The sequence below is a fragment of the Delphinus delphis genome, chromosome 13 (assembly GCF_949987515.2).
Source record: "Delphinus delphis chromosome 13, mDelDel1.2, whole genome shotgun sequence".
Taxonomy (NCBI): domain Eukaryota; kingdom Metazoa; phylum Chordata; class Mammalia; order Artiodactyla; family Delphinidae; genus Delphinus; species Delphinus delphis.
In genome coordinates, this window is record NC_082695.1 from 6,331,267 (window position 1) to 6,340,609 (window position 9,343).

General features: G+C 46.6%; 1 protein-coding gene across 2 annotated transcripts in view; it reads right to left on the reverse strand.

Moving 5' to 3' along the window:
- ATP6V0A2 (ATPase H+ transporting V0 subunit a2) overlaps window positions 1-6,694 on the reverse strand; it is a 35,983-nt gene extending 29,289 nt beyond the window's left edge. For both annotated transcript variants that reach the window (XM_060027912.1, XM_060027910.1), the window contains exons 1-2: window positions 6,363-6,694; window positions 830-908 (exon numbers count right to left, since the gene is read on the reverse strand). In XM_060027912.1, the coding sequence (XP_059883895.1) occupies window positions 830-908; window positions 6,363-6,479 (196 nt within the window). In that variant the 5' untranslated portion in view covers window positions 6,480-6,694. The remainder of the gene's footprint in view (window positions 1-829; window positions 909-6,362) is intronic.
- Window positions 6,695-9,343: the final 2,649 nt, after the last annotated feature.

Consider the following 9,343-nt stretch of genomic DNA (forward strand, 5'->3'; position numbering starts at 1 on the left):
GGGACCTCAAACAATATGCAGACAACTAGACTTCAGATGACTAACAGGTTTCTTTCGATCTTAAAAACCCCCAATTAAAAAATATAAAATCCACAATAATTAACTGCTATTAGAAATCATTCCAAAAGTCATCTTCTCTCCCCTCCTCAACACTCTCACTCCCAGGTTTTTCTGTTCACCCCTCTAAAAACAAATTTGGTACTTTAGACAATTACTGGCATCGTTCCCCCCTCTCTATTTCAGTCAGAATTTCAAGGTTAGAATTGATAAAAACTATTTTATTTTAGGCTAAGATGTTAAAGGTTTTACGGCTGAGTTTTAATGGTTAACAGTCAGAGAACACTGATCTCTGCAAAGGAAGCCCTGAAAAAAAGGAAATTATAACCAATGTATCTGCCATTTCCTACCTCCCCTGTTCTCTGATAAAATTTTAAGTAATCTATTAATGTGTATACAATGTTTTTAAGTTATAATAGATTACAAGGGATTGGCTAAACAAATTATAGCACATTAATACCATAAAATACTATGCAACCATTATAAACAATGATGAGTCAATCTGTTTATTGACATGAAAAGATGTTAAAGTACCATCAAATGAGAAACAAAGCTAATAACAAAATAACCTGACCATTATGTATGTAAATCCTTACTTTTATAGATGAACAGTAAAAAAATATATAAACCTACATAATAGTGAATACATGAATGGTGAGAATATGGACGACTTCTTTTTTCCTTTCTACTTGTCTAGATTTTCTAATTTTTCTAAAGTGAACAAGGTTTACTTATATAACAATAATTATTTAAGTTATTAAAATAAACTTACCCAATATTCGCTCTAGTTCTTCACACCTCTTCACCTCACCAACAAATTTTCTTTGGAAAGAACTTACATTCTGGTTCAGCTGAGAAAAAGATGAAAATTTTGCTTTGAATTTTCTCCAATTTAAAAATAAATTCGATTTTATAAATAAAATATGATAGTCAAGGGTTTGGGGGGAAGCACATCCTCGGACACTACTGGATAGGAGCATAAACTGACACATCTTTTCTGGAAAGCGATTTGGCAACTGTTACCAAAAAACCAGCCTGAAAAGTATCCTCTGGCCCAGAAATATCCCATGAAGAAATTCAACCTAAAGGAACAAACTATGGATACGGACCAAAATGTATCTAAAAGAGCATCCACCTCAGGGATAGAGAAAAAATGCTTAACAGTGGAAAACTGGTTAAAGAAATCACAGTCTATATCCACACTGGGGAACACCACTCAGCAGTAAAAAGGAACAAACTGACACATCAACATCACAGAGGATGTTCAGAAACATGATGCAAATGAAAGACACAGAAGACCACATATTGTGTGACTCCATGTCTATGAAATGTCCAAGAAAGGAAAACCTAGAGGCAGAAAGTAGGTTAGTGACTGCCTGGGTCTTGGGGTAGGGAGGGGGATGACCTGTAAATGAGCATAAGGGATCTTATTGGGATGATGTGACGGCCTAAAACTGGATTGTGGCAATGGACGTGCTACTCAGAAAATTTTCTAAAAACCAACGAATTGTACGCTTGAAATGGGTAAATTTTATGATACACATCAATAAAGTTGGATAAAAATTATGGTTCAGTAATATAATTGATTACTATGCACTTATTAAAAATTATGTTTTAAATGATGAGGTATTTGATTATATTAAGAAATTATTATTAAAATTTTTAGGTATGATAATGGTATTGTGGTTATGATTTTTTTAGGGTCCTTACCTTTTAGAGAGACTTATTGAAATATTTAGGAGTGAAATTATACATCCGGGATTTGCTTCAAAATGATCTTGTCTGATGGGTGGGGTTTTTTGGGACCACACGACTTTTGAGATCTTAGTTCCCCAACCAGGGATCAAACCCGGACCCGGCAGTGAAAGCGCCGAGTCCTAACCACTGGACCCCCAGGGAAGTCCCACCATTGGTTTATAATATGGGTCCACAGTTCACTGTTCCCATATACTCTCCCCTTTACTTAAAATCTTATCAGGACTTCCCTGGTGGTGCAGTGGTTAAGAATCCTCCTGCCAATGCAGGGGACACAGATTTGAGCCCTGGTCCGGCAAGATCCCGCATGCAGTGGAGCAACTAAACCCATGTGCCACAACTACTGAGCCTGCGTTCTAGAGCCCACGAGCCACAACTACTGAGCCCCTGTGCCACAACTACTGAAGCCCACGCACCTAGAGCCCATGCTCCGCAACAAGAGAAGCCACCGCGATAAGAAGCCCGCACACCGCAACAAAGAGTAGCCCCAGCTCACCACAACTAGAGAAAGCCCGTGCGCAGCAACGAAGACCCAACGCAGCCAAAAATAAATAAATTTATTAAAACAAAAACATCTTACTATATAAAGCTTAAAACCATAAAAAATTGTAAAACAATATTTAATAAAATGAGGAAATTAGTCATGCATGATTTATGTGTGAAAAAAGACTAAAGATATTATCAGTGTGGCTCCAATTATCTAAAAATACCTATGTACATACATTTTAAAATATTACTAGAGGGATTCCCTGGTGGTGCAGTGATTAAGAATCCGCCTGCCAATGCAGGGGACACGGGTTCAAGCCCCGGTCCGGGAAGATCCCACATGCTGCGGAGCAACTAAGCCCGTGCGCCACAACTACTGAGCCTGTGCCCTAGAGCCTCCGAGCCACAGCTACTGAAGCCCACGCGCCTAGAGCCCATGCTCCGCAACAAGAGAAGCCACCGCAATGAGAAACCCGCGCACAGCAACAAAGACCCGACGCAGCCAAAAATAAATAAATTTATTTTTAAAAATTAATAATAATATTAGAAAAATAATGTTTGATTGGACACTATGAACCAAAAAGGTAAAGTGTTTGTTTCTAGGTAATGGGATCATGGAAATTAGTATCTCATGCTTCCCAAATTTCCCACAATGGACGTATATTACTTTCACAATTTTTTAAATTACAGTAATCATTCATGTTGAAAGGCATTTGGGGCAAGAATTTTACCTTCACTCTGTGCAGCATTATACTGGGCACTCTCAAAAAGGAGAATTAGAAACAGCTTGGCATGAAGCTGCTTGAACAACCTGAGAATGTCTATCCCAAAGGCTTGGTTCTTGTTCAGTTTTTGGAAATTTTTTTTAAAGAGTTAACCAGAAGAAAGATAAAAATTTGAATTTCACTTGTTTGTCACATTCGCATTCATTTCCGGAAGTCATATTAATCCAAAGTAGTAACCACTTTCGAGTCCTAATGATTCAGACACAATCTATCTCAATAGAACTAAGAATGAGCAGAGGAAGCTACCCATCAAAAGCTGTCTATTAACGACAGACATGACTTCTCAGTTTCACCGTCTTTTTCGTCAATATCAAACACTAACTCAAATTGGACACTATGGTTCCACACATAGAATCTTCAGGAAGAGGCAAACTTCTGTGGCAACACCACACAGGATTGGATCTGACATCCACCGTCACCATCTTACACAGTACGTTAACTGGTTTTTTCTGTTGCATGGTTTCTTTTATAAAGTTTTGCTTCTATTTTCTTTTTAGGGAGGCACCTTTAATTCCAGGCTAACGCTATGAAGTACATTTTTTTAAATTATTTATTTATTTATTTAATTTATTTATTTTTGCTTGTGTTGGGTCTTCGTTGCTGTATGCAGGTTTTCTCTAGTTGTGGAGAGCCAGGGTTACTCTTCGTAGCGGTGCGCGGGCTTCCCATTGCGGTGGCTTCTCTTGTTGCGGAGCACAGGCTCTAGGCACGCGGGCTTCAGTATTGCAGCATGCGGGCTCAGTAGTTGTGGCTCAACGGCTCTGCAGGCTCAGTAGTTGTGGCACACGGGCTTAGTTGCTCCGCAGCATGTGGGATCTTCCCAGAGCACGGATCGAACCTGTGCCCCTGCACTGGCAGGCGGATTCTTATCCACTGCGCCACCAGGGAAGCCCTATGAAGTACATTTTAATGCAGATTTGTTTTAACACTAACATTTAACCTAGAAAAACCAGCAGAGGCTGCCTGGTGCTGTTGTGACTGGTATCCACGCCACCCATCTTCCCACTCCAGCAGCTAACGGACAAAAGGTGAACGCTGTCCTCAAATTCCAGACGCTTAGAAAAGAGAGATGGACTTGCCCTTCACTGAGTCCTACTGGTGAGTTGAATAACCTTTCTTTTCCATGTCTTCTCTTTGGCTGTCACTACAGAAACCCTTGCCCTGCCTCCTCTCCCTTAGACGGATCACTAAAAGGAAAGGCGGAAACTCTCCAGCCTGTGCAAATCAGAAAAGACGGATGTCAGGGATCCCACCTGGTGAGCACAAAGTCAGGAAGAAATTCCAGAAGAGCAGAAGTGTCAGGTGACAGAGCTTTCTGCACTAGCACTGGTGCTGCTTGACAGTCATCCCAAAGACACACACACACACACACACACACACACACACACACACACCCCCCTGAGCTCCGAAAACCTAGCATCACACACACACACACACACACACACACCCCTGAGCTCCGAAAACCTATCTCTCACACACACACACACACACACACACACACCCCTGAGCTCCGAAAACCTATCTCACACACACACACACACACACACACACACACACACACACCCGAGCTCCGAAAACCTAGCATCACACAAAGAAGAGCTCATTTTACACGGCAGCTTTATTTCACTTCTGGAAAAAGATGAACTGCACTTTCTTTTTCTTTCCCCAATTTTCAGTTTAAAAGAATCCCAAGTGTCCCCTACTACCTAATGTAATGGCACTCAATGAAACTTGCATCTTTGCGGTAATTACGGTGTTTGTTCAAACCTCTAAGATTTAAGCTTGCTTTAAGCCTCTTGGCCTGAGTACTAACAGGATGGAAGAAATCTACCTGTTATAAAGAAGGAAGCCCATTTCTCTCACAACTGTTTCCTGAATCTTTCGGGTGCTACTAAGTCACAGCTCAGCACAGCAGCACCTGCCAGCAAAGTGGGCACCGCGTGCTGAAGCCCAAATGGCTCCAGGAACCAGGAAGAGCTGGGCCTTCTCTGCAGCCTCGCCTCCCACTCAGGAGTTTCTCTCTGACCTGGCGGTTGCCTTGTGAGGCCAACCCAGGGATCAACGACACCAGATCTTAGGTACGGGTGGTTCCCTCTTGAAACTAAGGAGCCCTCAGAAAGACGAAGGGAAACCAGAGGAGATGAAAGCTGGGTCCCAGGAAATAAAATGTTCATCCAAGTGAATTCCAGTTCAATTAGCAAAGGTCCTGCTTCATAATCTCCCTTTCACACTGCTCTTTTCCTTCATGGCACTTATCACAGTTCATAATCAGTGTCTCTCCTACATTGTGAGCAACAAAAACACAGGGACTTTGTCCACCCTGCTCACCCCTGAGTCCCCAGCACCAAACTCAGTGTCTGCAACAGAGCAAGCACTCAATGAAAGCTTGTTCATTCATTCCACAGAGGCATACTAGTGCCCACAAAGTCAGGGACTGTACTCAGGAATCAGGAATAAACAAGGCAGGCAAGGCCATTACCCCACCCCGGGGGGGCTGACAGTCCACGGTGGAGACAAACAATAAATAAACAGATATATAAACAAGGGTTTATTACTACTTGCTGGGAAAACAAGTCTCATTCAACAAATTCTGACTGCACTCCAACTCCTTCCTAGGCAGTGATATGTACATCATCAGGTATCGGTGAACAAAAACGACAAAAACCCCGCCCCTCAGGAGCTTACACCGAATTCATTCCCAGTTCAGGCTCCTGGCTCTTCCAGTTCCCTCCACCTGGGAACTTGTTCCCCCAGATCTTCCCAGCGCCGGCTCCTGCCCATTCAGGTCTCAGCCCAAGAACACTTCCTCAGAGAGACCTCTCTGACCACCCCCAACTGAGGCACTATCTCATCCCCCCGTTTTATTTTCTGTATAGCAAACATATTCCTGTTTACGTATTCATTTGCTTAATATTTCTCACGTTCCCCCTGCCCCGTAAGTTCCAGAAGGGCTCCAAGAGGCCTTATCAGAGTTGTTCTCCCGCTTAGCCCAGTGTCTGGCCCAGAGTCGGTGCTCCGAAGCATCAGATGGCACGACCCGAGTGGACGAAGACGACGCGGAGCGTTCCTAACTAACCCGGCCTGGGCTGCCGCGGACCGAACATTCGGCGACCCTGGGCTCGGGCCCCGCTCTGCGGAAGTTCTGGCCGGAAAGTGGACCTCAGCTTCCCCGTATGGGAAATGGGCGCCCAGGCGCCCACGGAAAGGAGGCCCGAGCGAAAGGCTCGATGCGGGAGTTCCGCGGGCAGGTGCGGCCCGCATCTCCCGGGCGACACTCACGTCTCGGAACTGAACCAGGCCCTTCTCGCCCAGGGCGCTGAGGCACTCGTAGGCCGTGCCGGACTGCAAGAAGAGCTGCGCCAGGCACATGGTCTCGCTCCGGAACAGGGACCCCATGGCTGGCCGGCCCGCGCCCCCGCGGGGCCCGAAGGGCGGCGGCGGCTCCGGGCCGCGCGGGCCCGCACGGTCAGCTGGGGCGGCCCGGAGCTCGGGCTTCTCCTGCGGCCTGGCCGTAGCCCCGCACCATGGGACTCCGGTCTGCACCAACTACCCCCGGTCCCGCCGCCGCGGACGCCGCTCTAGGCACCGCCAGAGCCGCCCTCGAGGCCCCGCCCCCTGGCTACAGCCGGTTCCGGTTCCGCCCCCCCCCCCCGCGCGCTCTTGGCCCCCCCCCCCACGCCGGCCGACCAATGGCGCCCGGAGTTGCGGACGACGGCGGCGCAGGCGGCGGGGCCAAACGGCGCAAACCCGGCGGCATTGCGGTGGGTCACGGAACCTGTCCGGACTCCGACCAAAAGCTGCCACTCGCTCCAATGTTCACAGCTTTTTAAAAGGAGTTTTACTGAGTTTACGTGCCATAAAGTTCACCCGACTAGAGTATACAAGTTTGTGATATTTAGTAAAGTTACAAAGTTGTGCAGCCATCGTCACGATCAATTTTAGAATATTTCCATCAACCCCAGGAGGATTCCTCCTGCTCGGCTGCAGTCAATCCCCTGCCCGTCCCCAAGCTCCGGGCAATCGCTAAACAACTTCTTCTCCATAGATCTGCCTGTTAGGATATTTCCTATCAACAGAATTACACCCTGTGCGGTGTTTGCAGCTAGCTCCTGCCGCTGGCTTTTCTCTGGGGTCCTGGCCTGTGTGCGGACCAGAAAGCAGGGTCTGATGCCAGGCTGCTCTTGCCTTATACGCTCCTGCACACAGCAGCTACAGAGATCTCTGGCAGGACGAAAATGGGATGTGAGCCTACTGAAAATCCTCTGGCTTCTCCCACCGCGTTCGGAGTAAAATCCAAACTTCTCACTACGGCCAGCAAGACCCCACCGGGTCTGGCCTCTGATTTCCACAAGCCCTGGTCTCCACCTGCCTGCCCTGGGCTCCCTTTGCTCCCCTACTCCTGCTTTCTTTCTCTTTCCAGGTGGGTGCACTTGAACTTGCTGACCCTTCCCCTGTCTCTGCCTAGAATACCCTTCTCCCAGACCTCAAAATTAGCTCCTACAAGTCTCAGCTCAAATGTCCCTGCCTCTGAGAGGCTGTTCCTGACCAGTAGCGGGAGTAGCCCTACCACCCCACTCCACCACAGTCCTGTTTTATTTTCTTCATAGCACCTACCACTGTCTGACATTATCTTCCTTTATTGCGGGTTTTCTCCCACTGGAAATGTAAACTCTGTGGACAAAACAAGTTGCCTGCCATTTCAGTAAACAAAGGATGTTGCAGCCATCAAGCCCTCAGCCACTGCAGCTGCCCCCAGTCGTTCACCCTGAGGGGATTCAGAATGGAGAAAAACAGGATACTGACCCTAGATAGTTAAGATGCGTATCAAAGGAAAATTTTCCATGACCCCAGACTCTTGCATCTTCCCATACATAGAAAAGCACTAAAATCCTTAATTTGTGATGACTGTTTTTTTATGATTAGCAGTAATCTTTTGATGTTCAACTACTTGGTTTTTTTTAAACAGAAACTCCTGGCTCTTCCTTTACCTCTTCCAAACAGCTCCTCAGCTGAGAGGCTGCCTTCCAGAGCTGTAGTCCTCAGTAAGATCCCCGAATAAAACAGAATTCTCGAGACTTCCCTGGTGGCGCAGTGGTTGCGAGTCCGCCTGCCAATGCAGGGGACACGGGTTCGTGCCCCAATTCGGGGAGATCCCACAGGCCGTGGAGCGGCTGGGCCCGTGAGCCATGGCCGCTGAGCCTGCGCGTCCGGAGCCTGTGCCCGCAACGGGAGAGGCCACAACAGTGAGAGAGGCTCGCGTACGGCAAAAAAAAGAAAATGAAACTCTCAACTTTCAGTTGGTGGGTTTTTTTGTTTTTTTCAGTCAACAGCTCCACTGGATGAGGGGCACTGTCTTGGTATCTCCAGTGCCCAGCACAGTAGCCACTCAATAAATACTTCCCAAATGCATATATGAATGTATAAACTTAGAAAAGGCAAAACCACAGTATGCTCCCGCCCCCTCCACCCCGTTCTACTGCCAGAGTTTTTCCCTTCTTGCGTACAAAATCACCCTAACAAAGCCCACAAAATCAGGCTAAATTACCTGTCATTTGGAAATTTTAAGTTAACTTTCCAGAGCTAGTTATACCAACTGCCATAGAAAGACTTTCTGAATCTCTGCAATGAGTCAGTTGGGTATTTCGTTTTCTTTGACAAAAAAAGACAATTTCAACTCCTAGTGGGTGTAATCACCTCAACCCACAGAGATCCACATCAAAGAAAGAGGCAGAGGGGGGAGAAATCCAGTGTTTCCACGGTGTGATACAAACAGTGGTACTTGGGGGGAGGGATTTTTTATGTCATTTGTTACATGTTTAATATGAATTAGGAAAAAACAGAACTAGATTTGTAGATTTAGAGGGGAAGGAAGATTTGAAACTCCTCTGGGCAAGAATGCTGAGCGAAGATGCAACAGCCAGGAATTCCCTAGCGGTCCAGTGGTTGGGAATCTGCACTTTCACTGCCGAGGGCCTGGGTTCAATCCCTTGTTGGGGAACTAGGATCCCACAAGCCGCATGGTGCGGGCCCCCCCCCAAAAACAAACAAACAAAATGCAACAACACAACGTAGGTAGCACCGGGATGTCAGGAGGCACTCAAAATTCAATCAAGCAGAGTGAGAGGGAAGAGACCCGCTTTTCAAAATTCAGTTTATCCACGGTGCACAAAGTCCATGTGAAACGATGACTACGTTTATCTGACCCACAAAGAAACCTCACTGGACGTGGCCGTGTGGCCGCTCTTGGGCTGTGGTGGGAG